The following is a 16,149-nucleotide window of genomic DNA, read 5'->3' as shown; positions in this document are numbered from 1 at the left end:
CTGACAGCCTCTCAGCAGAGCTTCCACCACCCCCAACCTCACCTGCTGTCCCCACACACACACCAGCACAGGCTTTCATACACACCTCCACGGGGGGCTCGTTCAGGCTCAGTGAGAGCATTTAAGCCCTTCTTTCAAGAGTAATTACTTTAGTGTAGCTGTAATTAATAAATAACTAAATAATTACATAATTAATTACATCATACACTTACATTATTATTCAAGTTACAGGTATTTTATCTCCATGTGAAGAAATGATCTGAAACACAAATAAGGTTTTTTTATTACTAAGAACAATTCACAACAGTTTCTATTCTGTTCCTTTTATCATTTTCCCTTTCTTACACTCTTCTTTTCTCTTCTCTTTTATTCCTTTCATTAATTCTCTTCTTTTCTTAGATTTCTCTCTTCACGTCCCTTTGTTTTCTCTCTACTTCTTTTCTCTGCTTCTTCTCTTCATTTTGTTTCAATTTTCTCTTCTATACTTCACTTCATCTTCTCTCTCTTCTATTTCATACTCCTAACTGTATTTCTTTTTTAACTTCTATGCTTTTCTCTGTTTTTCTCTCTTCCCTTCACTTCTTCTCACTTAACTTCTCTATTTGTAACATATTTTTGTTCCTCATTTTCTTTTTTATTATTTTCTTCCTCTTTTTTTCTTTTAGCCTTTTCCTAGTGCCTCTTTTTATCTTCTCTTTTCTGCCCCATCTCCATTTTTCTCTTCTTTCTCCCCTTCCTCTTCTTTCTTTTTTCCCCACTTCTTCTCTGTTCCCTTCTTTCCTACCTTATTTTTTTCTGTTTTTTTTTTCCTTTCCTTAACCCCTTTTCTTTATAAATTGCTATACTTCTATTTATCCACCTTTTCATCCCTTTCTTTTGTTTTGTTCTTGTCTCTCTTCTTCTGTTTTCTATCTTCTACTCTCTACTTCTATAGTCTTCTCTCTTTTTCTCTTTATCTCTTATTATTACCTACTTAAACAGTTAGGGTTATATTTCCCCCTCCCTTATATCACAGGTCTCATGTGTTTTCACTCATGATGATGATGATGGTGATGATGAGGATAAGAGCAGTTATCAGTGTGATATATGTGAGGTATTATTTGAAAGGCTTGATCGGCTTTGATCGACCGGACTTTTGTGCAGGAACTGAAGGAACAGAGCCAGTCGATAGCAGAGCTCCGATTGGCCGGCCGTGTTGTCCGAGAAATGGAGTAGCCTAATTGTTCTTTCTGTTGGTTGATTGAAATGAGATGGTGGCCAGTGGCAGCTGCAACCTAAAGATGAACTGCAGAGCAATCAGGTTAGTGAACTTGCTTCGACTGTTCGAACGGCACAATGGACAGAAATCAATAATCTCTGTCAAACAGCAGAGTCGCCCTTGTTCCGAGAGGCTGAGTGGAAAGATCCTCTCCACAGGAAGCGTGTAGAATCCTCTGAGCAGAACGGAGGCCTGTCACGTTATTGTCTCCAAATGGTTTTTGTTAAGTAAAGCAATAATGGGCGAAGCACGTCGACCATAATGCCTGTCAGTTGTCACCATGGAGGCTGTTGTTTCTGCTCGCTGTCAGAGGCTGTGGATGTAATGATCGGCTCTATACTCCGCTGGAAGAAGCCGTCCTCCCCCTTTGTTGGTTTTTGAGTCCCGATGGAGGGCCTACTCAGCTAAAATATTTTTGAATAACCTGAGATTGGCATGGGTAATGCTCGGTTTTATCAGATAACAAGCTTAATCCCAGAGGGACAAGAGAGAAAAAATGGCCCTCCAAGCGAAAGAGAAGGAGGTTTTTACAGGCTCTACTGCTTCACCATGAACATTCTCCAGCTCCAAACAAAAAGGGAAATTAGCGTCACTTGTCAAATGTGAGGTATTCATGCTGTCAGCTCTGGCACGGTGCCTGAGCGCTGCTTGATTGTCTTTTGAGGAGCTGCCTTTTCACTCATGTGCATCACACAGGAAGCCAAGAGGAGGACGTGGAGCAATTTTATGGAAATCATCAACTGGAGGTGAATCATCGTGCCAATCGCCCGGCTTCAAGCAGGCACTCTTATTACACTTATTTTCTGTCAGAGGAGCTGACACATCATGGCACTTGCCTGCCAAGAGAGAGAAATTGAACTCAAGTACATGAATGCAGAAAATGTCAGTAGAGTTGGGTCAGTTTTTTAAACCCTGGTTTGGACTAATGGTGAAATATTATATACTAATGGTCTCCTTACTAACACTCGTCCACATGTTTTTCTCTAAAGAATAGCAAATATGGATAATCACTTTGTTCATTTTGATGCTGCAATTGATGATTATTTTGGAAGTTCACTAGTTTAATGATTATTCTTTTGATTAGTCATCGACTATTTCTGACATCTTCTCCATTATTGCATCCCGTGAGCCTGATTTCTTCACTTTTTACCTCTGCACATTTTACCTCACCTGCTCAAGACTGCACACCTGTGAATGTCACCATGCTGTCCAGTCTCTGCCTTAATATAACATAACAAGTTCCCATAGCAAATCACTAGAGATGCACCAGTATGGGAATTCTGGGCAGATGCCGATATTTTTATATATTCTTAAATATTCACAGTTTTATATTTAAGCTGATGCCAATATACACATTTATAATGTACAGAAAGACTAGACTCCTTGTATACTTGTATAACTTTAAAAAATTGTAAAAATTATTTGCCTTGATTTTAGCTTTTTAACTGTATGCAAACAGTAAAATGAAAGGTGTCTGCTGATTTTTTTTTTACACATTTATTTAGGCAACTTGCCCTTATGCATTGACAACTGATCACAGGTTTCAACCTTAACAGATGAATTAAAACAACATATATATATTAATGCTATGAAAAATACCTCAAAATGAATGATAGGAAATTCCTTTTCTGAATTTATGTGAGCATTAAGCATTCCTTGATCCACAGTGTCACATTTGTACGTGGAATATGTCACAGGAGGCATTAACACCCACAGTGGACAGCACAGTGTGTGCTGTTCATTGTGACCAGTGGTGTCTGGCTAGAAGTCCTCATGCAAAAGGATCAGCAACGGGCAGAAATCTGATCCACATTGAGTAATTTGTTTGAAACTTTTGAAATGGTCCAACTTTTTTTTCCTTGTTTAAATGGGAAAGAAACTATATTATTATAATATAATAATATTTTAAGATATTTTAAAGTGCTTGCAAACTTTGTAACAGTATTTTTGTGGTGTTGGAGCTGAGACCTGGTAGGCCCTGTCTATGTAATGTAGTATTAAACAGGATGGAGGGAAATGTCATCATTAAAAGTGGTGAAACTGGGGCGGCTTGTTCTCCCCCTGCTCCCTGTGCTCTGGCATCCATACAGCCTAATGTGAGAAGACATTAGAGTGTGTGGTAAGACATGCCCGAAGCCCCGGTGGAGGCGCGGAGGACAAAATGTACATGATAGGTTGGAGCACACTCGAGTTCTCTGGCATTCTGCCTGAGCAAGGTGTACTGATTATTCCAGGTGGTTGCAGTCACGGAAGAGTTCCTTAGCCTTAAGATAGGCTGCTGTCTGTGGGTTAGTGGTGAGGAGAAGGATGCCTTCTCTGGCTTTTAACCAACCAAACAAAATGACGAAAAACTTTGTTATAGGCTAAATGTTTAATATCAAACACACTTTTTTAACCAGTGTATGAAATTAATAGCCTAAATGTATTTTTGACTTGCTTTTCAAAAGAAAGCAACTACAAACACTATACTCTAAAAATATTTATTTTAGTCTTTGAATTGACTGTAAAACGACTTTCTCTACCAAGCCATCAGCTTGACTGGCCACTCCTGCGTCTCCTGCCTAATTATTGTTTGATATAAATTGTCTGATTCTATTGATAGATTGTAAAATAAGTTTGTATATTCTGTTTACTGTGTAATTCATGTACTCTGGTGTGTCCTTTGTGGACGATGATACTGAAACTATGGTACAAGCTCTGCCATCAGCAGCCGGAGTCTGAGAGAGCACAATAGTCCATGCTGTCTCTAAGTGAGTGGGTGGCGCTGTTTCCCCTTTATTACTCCCATTGACATGGTAGGTGGCACAGGCATCTGTCGGCTGATGTACCGAAGCTGGGATCTCTCGCTTTCCTCTAAAAGCATTGGTTGCATTGGAGGCAGTTTAAAAAGATGCAGTGGCTGAGTTTATGTGCTTTATGTGCTTGTCCTTTCTCTCCTAGTGTTGAGAATATTACAACCTTTATAATTGTGTGGAAAGAAAATTGGGTAAAAATAATAAAACTAAATAAAATGGCCAGGTCCATCAGGATATGCATTATCATTAATCAAACTGCCAATTAAAAACACTGCCATTTATTTTTTTTTAATTACTTTTGCAAAATTAAGTAAGTGAATTATTAAGTTGTGATATTACTCAGAACTGAAACATCTCAGCTTCTACTCTTTGTCTCCCTTTGTTCTTCCCTTTTTTTTATCTTCTACCTCCTGCAATCGTCCTGCTGCTCCCTGGGGTGATCTTCAGGTACGTCCATGCCCTGTATCTTGGGGTTCAGAGCCAATGGCGAGGGGACCACTCCTACTGGCGTATGATGTTCGTGAGTGCGGATATCAGCATGCTGCGGCTCCTGGAGACCTTTCTGAAGAGCGCTCCTCAGCTCGTCCTGCAGCTCAGCATCATGGTCCAGACCAGCCAGGTTCTCCCTTTACAAGGTCAGTGGATTCTTTATCTTATCCATACTGTTACAATACACCCTTAACCATACACGTGACATGCCTGGAAAAGGTTCTTTGGAGAGGTTCTTCAGTAAAATATTTTTTTTACCTGTAAAGCAGGGGTTCTCTGAGTGATTACATGTCAGACATATTAGGCAAATACTTAGCAACTAGGGGTGTAACGGTACAAAAGATTCACGGTTCTGTTCACACCTCAAACCCCACGGTTGGTACGTTTTCAATATGTTTTTGGTACGATTGGTGGAAAAAATAAAGAGGCTGGGCATTCTGTACAGCCTTACGTTTATTAACTTCATAATAAAAATGGAACTTCATTTTAACCATATTTTGTTTTTTGGGATGGAATGCAATTTTATTAAATGCTTGAAACCAGGGTTCTCTCCTACTGTCATTATGAGAGGCTCCATCTTCTGGATTTTGTTGGAACAAACAAACAATGATCTAGATAAAAAAAACAGCATTACTTTAACTGTTTAAACTACATTATTATTATATATTTTTTTACTATATATATTTAGAGACAGAGGGAGAGAAAGGGTGCTAGAGAGAGCATGCATTTACGCGAACCGAACCATGAACTGTGTACTGTGACAGTTTGCAAAAAATATACAAAAAATACCTTTACACCTCTAGTAGCAACATATTTATTTAATAGAAGAACAAGCTCTTCTTTTGTAAAAAAAAAATAAATAAATAAAAATAACAATTAGCTTACAGCCATCCATCGAACTGCTGATGCTGTTCAGATTCACTGATTAGCTTTTTCTGAAAATGATTTTACTTCTCATTCTTGCATTGGAAAAAGGTTTTTGTGGCATCTGCATATGCTGTATATAAGGATGGTATGATTCCCCACTTTTCATGTCTGAATCTGATACCAATACTGCTACTTTAAAGACCTGCCAATAAAGATATTGATCTAATACCCTAATTTTCCCTCTCCTAAACTAAGCTGTTTATATGACAAGTGAAAAAAGTTAAAAGTGGTGAGATGTTATCTTGTAAGTGAGGTTGAATAATGCAACGTGTTCATGACAGGGCGAAATTAATTGTCAATTAGAGTTAGAGTGAGGCCTGATAGTGGGTGCCAAATTAATGGGACAGTTAATGTAGAACTAAGCAATATAAATGAATTAATAATAAAAAATACAGAAGGGGTGTACAGTTGTACTGATTCACTATACAGCACTAATCTAAAGATGGTTTTTAATGATTCTAATTGAGCACCTATTTTTGTCTATTTTTTTGCACAAAAAAAGAGTGGTGTTTTTTTACATTTGTGTATTTCTCCTTAAAATTGACACAAATCAAATTATGTAGAAATCTGAGATTCTTCAGACAAAGACAGCATTCACCATTTGTGTTGGACACAGACAGAACTTAACCCATCAGTGGAACACATACATACACACCAAGGCATATAGTAACCATATGCTTGAAACACTGAACTGCTTGAAACACTTTTTCTGCACCTCCCTGATAGCAGATAGGGATAATGGTCTATTAAAAAAGTCTATTAAGTAAGGACTCTTAAAAGGGGCTTTGAGTGTTGCCACAGAAGTACCACTTTGTTTCCATAAAGTAGTAAAGAATAATGTTTGTAAAGAAGCTTTGCATTTAAAGAAAGTGTACATCAACAACTTTAAACCATTAAAAGTATCTCACACATACAGGGGTTGGACAATGAAACTGAAACACCTGTCATTTTAGTGTGAGAGGTTTCATGGCTAAATTGGAGCAGCCTGGTGGCCAATCTTCATTAACTGCACATTGTACCAGTAAGAGCAGAGTGTGAAGGTTCAGTTAGCAGGGTAAGAGCACAGTTTTGCTCAAAATATTGCAATGCACACAACATTATGGGTGACATACCAGAGTTCAAAAGAGGACAGATTGTTGGTGCACGTCTTGCTGCAGATCTGTGACCAAGACAGCAAGTCTTTGTGATGTCTCAAGAGCCACGGTATCGAGGGTAATGTCAACATACCGCCAAGAAGGACCTACCACATCCAACAGGATTAACTGTGGACGCTGTAAGAGGAAGCTGTCTGAAAGGGATGTTCGGGTGCTAACCCGGATTGTATCCAAAAAACATAAAACCACGACTGCCCAAATCACGGCAGAATTTAATCTGCACCTCAACTCTCCTGTTTCCACCAGAACTGTCCGTCGGGACAATAAATTATTGTGGTCTAAAACCAGGTGTTTCTGTTCTATTGTCCAGCACCTGTATATAATTTATACATAACAAACAGTTCTTTATGGAAGCAAAATTGTTTTCTAATCCTTTGTAGCACCTTTTTTCTACTATTTATGAGCGTGTAATGATGTTTGTCTGTGTTTCTGTTCAGCACTGCAGTTCACAGGCGGCTCAGTCTGTCTGCTCAGACTCTGGTGTGATTGCTAGATTGTATCTGGTTAGTATTCATTGCCACAGTGGGACTCATTTAGAAACTTAGCCTCACTTAGCATTCATTAACGAACAGATCTGCCATGAGTTCCACAGCATGGCACTACGCAGCGGTTCATTTTCAGTCCAACTGCAAATTAGCTGGAGTGAGAAATCAGCAGCTGATTATAGAGCACAGCATATATGGGAAATATGGCCTTAAGCATCAGGAGCATGCTTAACAGTGACCTTTCTGCTGTCACATAAAAGTCCAGATAGCTGCCCAGTGCCAGTATCAAGTGTTTCCCTGTATTAGCCTGGGATCAGGACCAATGTAATTACTTTAATGGAACAGGAAAGGGGAAAACTGTTCTCTGGAACATATTAGATCCCAGTGCCGGGCTTGCTTGCATAGGCTTTTTACTGACAGTGATTTTTAGTGTAGCTGAAAAGCTGAAAAATATAAAATGGTGATTAAAAACTATATATTTTTTAGCACGTGTCTTTGTGTCTTTGTGTCTTTAGAAAAGGAATAGACATGAAGGGTGTTGAAATAGACTAACAAAAATCTTTTGTAGTTTCATTTTCATTTCAGTTTATACTAATATCGTAAAAGGTGTAGCAAACACAATACAGTGCATGTTTAATTTGTTAGTAGTTATAAGCTACTTAAACTACAAATCACTTGTATGTTAATGAGGAATAATAAGGAAAAATGCATGTAGTGTTCTATTGTGTATGGTAGGTATTATTATTGTAGTTTTTTATAACAAAATATGTGACATTTTAACATGTGACATATTAACATATGTGTTATTCCCTTTCTATAGTTGTATTCTATATATTGTATTCTACATATATTTTTTTAATATGAAAAAATATCCAATGAAATATGGCAAAATACCAGTTGAGACATATATCAACATATAAAGGCATACGTGTCTTTGTCAACATGATAAAAAAATTATCCTGTCAGCTAAAGTCACTATTTCCTAAAAGGCAGTTTCACAAGAAAAGCTGAAGTCCTTAAGAAAGGAATTAGGTCTTTTTTGGAATATTTCTATTGGACTATTAATCATGGAATTTTGAAACCCTCTGTGGGATATCTAACTGTGGCCTGTGATGCCAGGATTTTGTTGTAATTAGTACAATTAAAAATGAATTATTATACAGTACTGTGCTATATATATATATATATATATATATATATATATATATATATATATATATATATATATATATAATGCTTTGGCACTCTGTGTTTCATACTGTCATCTAACCCTGACTAAACATTCAGCAGGTCTGTTGGACCACAAGCTGAAAAAGCTCTTCCCAGCGTCAGTCCTGCTGCTGCCTGAGCATGATCACAGCTTTGAATACCAGTTAAAAGGCTACAGACCTAGAGGCATTTTTATCCAAATGTCAAACAGCAAACTGTACCACAGTAGAATACCCCAGAGGTGTCCAGCTCCACTGTACTGTCTGATCTGTCCTTCTCTGTCTTTCTGCCACTGGACAGCATGCTGGATTTCTCAGTGGCATGTGTTGCTCTGAGAATGCTCTGAGAGCGATGCTGCACTCACGGCTAATCCAGAAATTTAAAAAGCAGCTGAAGGGAGCTGTGGAGTTGACTGATGCTCGTGTCTGGGGCATTCATTAGCAAAGTCCCTTAGTTCTGCTTCCCTTCACCAAATGGGTGAGCTGATGAGCTGCCAGATAGTGATCAAATATTTATGACAGCTTTCCACAGCACTCAAACACAGCCTCTCTTGTTTTTCTATGGCTGTATGTGTTTTATACTTAATATTGATTGCTTCCTCTCGTTCCATGAAGCGTAGATCATCACTGACACTAACCAGTAGTCACACGAGCAAATGCAGATGCTGCTTTCCATAAACACTCATGTCCATCTCTGACGTTTATTACTCTGTACTGATGTGTGATGGTAGTAAAATCAGTTGTCTTTAATGGCGTCAGTGCTTGTGATTTAGCACAGATGCTGTGATTTCATGTTTTGTATTTATAACCCGTTCTTAAAGGAATAGTGGAGTATTTATGAACCTAATATATCTCAGTATGCTCAAATGTCAGGGACTATTTATGTTAATGCCCAGTTCTTAAAATTAACAAAAAAAAAACAGTTTGAATGAATATACAATGAATGTGTATTATCTGGTTTGTTTTAATACATAAGGTGCACCGGATTATCAGGCGCATTTTAAGTGACAATAGTAAGGAACAAGGGTGTCGCCATGTTTCCCTTCTTATTTCCCTTCCGCCTACAGTACGATGTACTTGCCTCTGAGCGGCGAAACATCTAGTGCTGTGGTTAGCGGCTAATGCTAATACTGCTCCATCCTTGGTGCAGGAGAAACTTCACTGACTATCACTCCTTTATAACACTGTACTTCAGCGGAGTGGCTTTACTGCTCCTTAATACCTGACTGGAAAATTCATACATAAGGCACACTGGATTATAAGGTGCACTTGTTGATTTTTGGAAAAATTCAAGGATTTTAAGTGCGCTTTATAGTGCGAAAAATAATAGTAATAAAAGCCAATGGGCTGGTGAGTTTAATGGTGGGTTTGATGAGCAAAGCTGAATGCATGTATATTTAAGCACATTTTTGGGGGATTCTACACTAAATGTGGATATGATTTAATGTGTTTTCACTCAAAAGAAAACTTATGAGCTAATAAGCAGGTGATGTATTAATCAGCAAAGCTGAATCTTTATTTAAACACTTTTTACATTTTATAACACTTTCATGAACTGTATATTTACAGGTTAAGCTGTAAACATGTACTTCTAGTGTGGTAATATGTCAGTAATGTAGTGGTGTGGGTGGCGTTTTGGCAGATGGTACCTTAACATGCATGACTAGAAATTAAATTAGCTGGCACTGATTCTTCACTGTGTTTATTCAATGTTGTAAAGTTAAAATGAGCAACACTGGCTTGAACTCTGATAATTCACGTTACTTGCCATGAGCACACTGGCCAGTGTATAACCTCATTCACAAGATAACACCTCACACCTTACACAGGTGTGGGAATTCCCAAGCCGTCCCCAGAAGTAACACTTCATCATCGATTTACATGCTGCTGTCCCATGACTTTTGGTATCTGAATAACTACAGGTTAAATAATAATATATCAAAACCTACCAGGCAAAATACTAACTTATACAAGTTTAGGCAAGAAGATGAGAGTGACTTATCTTTCTTAAAACGATAAACAAAAAAGACTAAAGAAAACACAATTATCTAAAAAAAAAGCCAAAAAATAAAATCATAAATGCACTAGTTACCTCAACTCCCTGCCGAAAAAAAAACACCTATCCAAGCTACAAGATGAGTGTCAGGTTGACCTTTACTCTGTACAGCTGTTCATCCAGGTTGTCAATGGAAAGAGAGCCCTGTATGTCTCTGCCGTCTTACTTCGACTTCGATAGAAAGTACATATCTCAAAATAAGAAATATTATATATACATTAACTTGATTTAAGATGGTTTTATTTGCCAAAATATCATATTTGCAGTGTTTACACCAAGATAACAAGCCCATTTGGGGCTGTATAGGTAGCCCAACTTGGACCAACAAAGCTTTGTTAATGAGTTCCATGTTGTCAGTGACGGAACCCTGATTCTCTAAATAGTCATCAATTAAAATGCTTACTCATAGAATTCAGCAGGTGCCTTGTGGCTTCTATAATGTGTTCTGTTATATGAGTTGTGAGCCAGTATTTTTTGCATTTAAGTTAATTATATTGCCAATGGATTGATAATAGATTAAATTGGGTGAAATGTGAAAATGTCCCTTTAAAACATCTCGAAACTCAGTTCTTCTTCATTTCCTGCCCCCCTAGGTCTGTCTGCATCTGCCTCCTTGGTGTCTCTCGCCTGGATGGTGGCGTCTTACCAGAAGGCTCTGCGGGACTCCCGCGACGACAAGCTGCCCATGTCTTATAAAGCAGTGTTGGTGCAGATGCTGTGGCACCTGTTCACGGTGGGGGCGCGCGCCATGGCCTTCGCGCTGTTTGCCTCCATCTTCCAGCTCTACTTCGGCATCTTCATCGTAGCCCACTGGTGCGCCATGACCTTCTGGATCATTCAGGGTGAGACGGACTTCTGCATGTCCAAGTGGGAGGAGATAATCTACAACATGATGGTGGGCATTGTGTATGTGTTCTGCTGGTTCAGCGTGCGCGAGGGGCCTACGAGGTGCCGGCTACTGCTATACAGCCTCATAGTGCTGGCAGAAAACGTAGCCCTTACTTCAGCTTGGTACCTGTACCGAGGGCCCCGCACATCCGACTTCTACGCCGTGGTGGTGCTGTGTGTGGTGGCTTGCAGCTACGCCTTGGGCACGTTCTTCATGTTTGTTTATTACTGCCTGCTGCACCCGGACGGCCCTGTGTCGGCCAATAATTTGGGATGTGGCTTAATGGAGGTGGGGGCTGTCTCGGAGCCTTGTCTTTCATCAGTGACCTCGGCTCCACCTCCAGACGTGGTCAGCAGCCCACCCAGGACGTTGCAGAGGACTAAGGCAGGAGCAGAGCAGGACGCGATTGGAGGGGAAGGTGCCGATGTGTTTCAGGTGCGCCCTCCTGTAAATTTAAGGACCCCTGCACCCCGCCTCACCCCAAAGACTGAAGGGCCGGTCATCCGTATTGACCTGCCCAGGAAGCAGTACCCTGCCTGGGACGCCCACTTCATCGATCGCAGGTTGCGCAAGACCATCTTAGTTCTGGAAAGTGCGGCTCCAGTCACCCCCAGGATCCAGTACCGCTGCCTTGGCACGCCTAAGGAGGTAACGGAGTATGAGACGACGGTGTGAACCCACCAGATGCTTTCTCGCCCAGTTTGGCCACCCGCCAGTCTCTCATACTCCAAGCACACGGTGCAGTCGTGCCGGCCCGCAGAGTCAGGCCCTCCTGGCTTTGGCGTTTGGCAAAGTTGCCATGCGGCAGGGAGAACAATAGAGACAAGGGGGAAAAGAGGGAACAAACAGAACAGTGCTTGCCAGCTTGCAAAATGGCACAACCTCTATCCTTAATCTGTTCCATCTGTAGAAGTATCTGCTGTAATGGTCTGCTCTTTTAAAACAGGGCTATATGGTGGAATGGTGACACCCACCATCGCATTATTGCAGGTTACTAAAACAAGGACAAAGCAGTCAGAGGTCAGACACACACAGTCACTAAGATCAGGTTCTGCTAAAACTGGACAGAAAAGAACAAAGAGACAACGAAGACGTAGACATGGACATCACAGCGGGAACAGCGTATTGTGGTACAGCTTATGTCTTTGCAACGACGGTGCTTGAAAATGTCTTAACAAAGAAAACAATTTTACTTGGATGTTAAATAAGCCCTTACGGCAGCTGTTCCAGAAAAAAAAATACAGCAGTTCTTTGCCTGATGCTGAGCTCCCGTTGGTAGTTATTTATGGAGTCTGAGATGTCATAGCTTTTAGGTAAGGTGCAGTGTATGAATAGTTTCATTCAAGGCCTTAATCAGCCCATGTAGGAAGGTCATGCAACACTTAGAAAAAAGGACCAGGCCACAAAGAGGAGAACAAGAACCACACTTTTTATCTCAAGGATAGACAATCCTTAACAGATCAACCCAAGACATTCCTTTATTATGAAAGTGATAACAGATCCACGTCTGCAGTATTTCACAGATGATGTCTAAAAGCTAACAGGGCTCAAATGTGTTAAGTTTCTAGCTGGTCTATAGTGCATCTGCGATGATACTTCGGTGTATGTTTACATGTTTCTAACTAATCATCTTTTCTATGACTAATAAAAAAAACAAGGTTAGCATTGTGGTTTCATGGTCATGAAGATCGGCTTCTGTGCAATAAAAAAGAAACGGAAATGCTTGGACTGTAAATTGTCAATTTGAAGGGTTTGGTCTCAGACATACAGTACTGTGCAAAAGTCTTGGCCATATATATATATATATATATATATATATATATATATATATATATATATATATATATGAAAAATATCAAAAAGCTGCGATAATATTGGGAATAACAGCAATTAATTGCGTGCAGCAACAGAGAGAGCTCTTCATGCTGCAGACTGTGCTCATCTGACATAAGGCTGGAGGCAGAGCGAGGCAGAGTGAAGTACAGCATGGCAGAGCATACAGTGAGGTAGGTAGAGCAGGTGGAGCATGGTAGGGGGAGATAGATTGAGGTAAATTGAGACAGAGGTCTACAATAAACACACACACGCACTAAACTATTTCTTAATCTGAGAAAGATTTCTGCAGCCAAGCCAAGTACTAAAAAATCCATATGAACATTGCTGCTGTACAGTAAGTACAGTACTGTTATTTTAGAAATTTGCTTGTGCAATTTGCCATTCGGTATCTGTTTTATTCAATCCACCTCTTATTAAAGTAAATCAGGTGGGCTGCTGGAGGAAATGAACATATCCATACAGTGGCTGAGGTTTACATAGAAGCCACCAACCGGACTTCTACCTGTATTCTTCTAACCATTCCAATTTGTCATCTGACATCTGCACTCGGCATCATTGATGCTAGTGTAAAACATTCTCAGAAGGCCATTTTAGTCTATTATAATATAATATGCTATAAAAATAAAGATGAGACAAACTCCAACAAACCCTAACCAAACTAAATAGAAAAAGTTAGAACGGTATGGAAAATGCAAATTTAAAAAAGCAGTGTTTGTTATATTTACACTGACTTTTATTTTACTGCAGATGGTTATAACTCAAGATATTTCAAATCCATTTTATTTGCTATCAGTATGCCTTTGTCATGTGTGCACAACATGTGGTTTTGCATTATATTGTTGCAAAAACATGAAGGTTGACAGTCAAAAAAATGTTTTGACTGTGTTTGTAGGCCTGAAATGCACAGAATGATGTATAAAATTATGTAATAAATGAAATGGTGTTGACCAAACAAAACATTAAATATATTTGATTCATATAAAATTATTTGATATTTGTCATTTGATTGTATGACAAATGACAAAATAAATTGCTGCTTTTTTAAATTTGCATTTTCCATATTGTTCTAATTTCTTCCAATTTCAATTGAAATTTAAACTGTTTTAAGCGAGACAGTGAATGAGTTTGTCTCTTTAAGCTTTTAAACATATACTGAATAAAAACATTAAAAGAAGATATTGCTTTTTTCATTAATTGCAATGTAATATAATTTTATTTTTTTGACTGGACCAAACACAGTCCGGCCAATCAGAATTTTGCACAGAACTGTACCTACAACATTTTTCTGTATCATTTGTATCATTCGGTTCATTTTTCACAGTGCCCTGATGATGATTTAGCATCTTTTCCTTATGTGATGCATACTGTTTCTAAATTAGCAGCTTCACATAAACACACACGATCCACAGCTCACAAACTGTATATCTCAAGTTCCTTTGTACTTTTAGAATATTTTTAGATTCAAGCTCATAAGAAATGGAAAGAGGAGCACATTTCTGGGATTAATTAATAAAATACAGCTGTGCACAGTGTGGTGTGAGCTTCAGATGAGACCGTTACTTGGTCAGTGCAGTACATACTGTAGTATAATGGCTTTTGCGGCTCCAGTAAGTCAGTTGGTGCATCCACAGACACAGAAACGTATGGTTTCACTTCAGCATTATCCTAACACACGCTGTCTCAGTACTGTGTTGCCATGTTGGTGCTAGCTGTAACACCTCAGCACAGCCTAATGTATGCTGTAGTAGATCAGTCCAGATCATACCAGTGCACTGATTAATGCTGGATTTTACTTCAGACACATTAGCTAGATGTAAAGCCTTACACTGCTCATGTCAGACTGTGACTACTGTACAAAAAAACCAACAACAACAGGAATATCAAAAGATATACTTCAGCCATGTGTGTGTGTGTGTGCGTGTGTGTAATTTGGAAAATAAAAAACTGTGTTTACTGGCCTGACCAAAGCACCACCCTGGAGAGTGTCTTCTGTTTATTGCTAATTAAAATTTGCATAATAAGGAAGTGCAGTATGGTTTTGCAAATGGAAAACAGAGTGGAGAATAGTCATTTTAACACATTTCAGTTATTTTCTGTTTCTTTGAGAGGGTTTTAGTCAGTGGCTAACACTGACATCATGTGGATGTAAGGGGAATAGCAGACCTGAGACATTATCAGAATATTGTGCCAAATATCAAAAATAATTACTTAAGGAAAATTAGCATGCAATGAAAATGTGGTTGATCTAGAGGTGCAGCAAACGATTTTTAATTATTCATAGCGACATTGTTTATTTTTATTGCCATGATATTTGACCAAATTTTGCCATGACAAGATGCAAGGTAAGTATGGAGACAATATGACAAATATTAGGTGAGTTAAATATGATTATTTACTGAACATTTAGTACGTGTCTTTAGTCACTTGAAAATAAAACAGCGTGAAGGTTGTGATTTCACTGTGATGTCTTTATGGGGTGAGTTTTCCAAGATGTGCACATGAAATTCTCACACACTTTTAAATAAATTGATGATGATATCCCGAATAAATGATAATGATGAATAAAAATGATATCCCAAGACCTGTGAATTCTTAGACATGGTTTAATAAATAGCTTGATATTTTTATGAATATAGCTAAATGAATAATGAAATACCTACATTATTACAAAGCATCTTCAAAACATATGAAATAAAAAAAATGTATAATTTAAATCCAGTGTTGCATTAATTTTTATGACCGCTGCACAAAGCCTTCTCCAGCGCATAATAATATATAATATTATTATCATCGGTATTATTAACAATGTTCTTCTTCATCATCATCATCGTATTATTATTAGTAGGAGTAGTTGTAGTATATAAGGCTATAAACTATATTTCTTACGTAAAATTTGTATTTATATATTCAATTTAAAAAAAAACATACGGAACTTCAGTGACGTTAAAGCGCGTGGCATCACAATATTTTTTTTTTGGAAGGCTATAAACTATTTTTTTTTTATAATTATAGTTATATCTTCTATAATAACAATAAAAAAAAATTAATTATT

General features: G+C 38.5%; 1 protein-coding gene across 1 annotated transcript in view; it reads left to right on the top strand.

The window, feature by feature from the left end:
* Window positions 1-12,981, top strand: part of xkr7a (XK related 7a) — a 31,338-nt gene extending 18,357 nt beyond the window's left edge. The window contains exons 2-3 of the mRNA XM_007246865.4: window positions 4,501-4,688; window positions 10,966-12,981. Coding sequence (XP_007246927.3) covers window positions 4,501-4,688; window positions 10,966-11,936 — 1,159 coding nt within the window. The 3' untranslated portion in view covers window positions 11,937-12,981. The remainder of the gene's footprint in view (window positions 1-4,500; window positions 4,689-10,965) is intronic.
* The last annotated feature ends 3,168 nt before the right edge of the window (window positions 12,982-16,149 follow it).

Source organism: Astyanax mexicanus, chromosome 13, assembly GCF_023375975.1.
Source record: "Astyanax mexicanus isolate ESR-SI-001 chromosome 13, AstMex3_surface, whole genome shotgun sequence".
In the NCBI taxonomy this organism is placed as follows: domain Eukaryota; kingdom Metazoa; phylum Chordata; class Actinopteri; order Characiformes; family Acestrorhamphidae; genus Astyanax; species Astyanax mexicanus.
The sequence above is the reverse complement of the archived record's forward strand: the minus strand, read 5'-3'. Positions and strand labels throughout refer to the sequence as shown.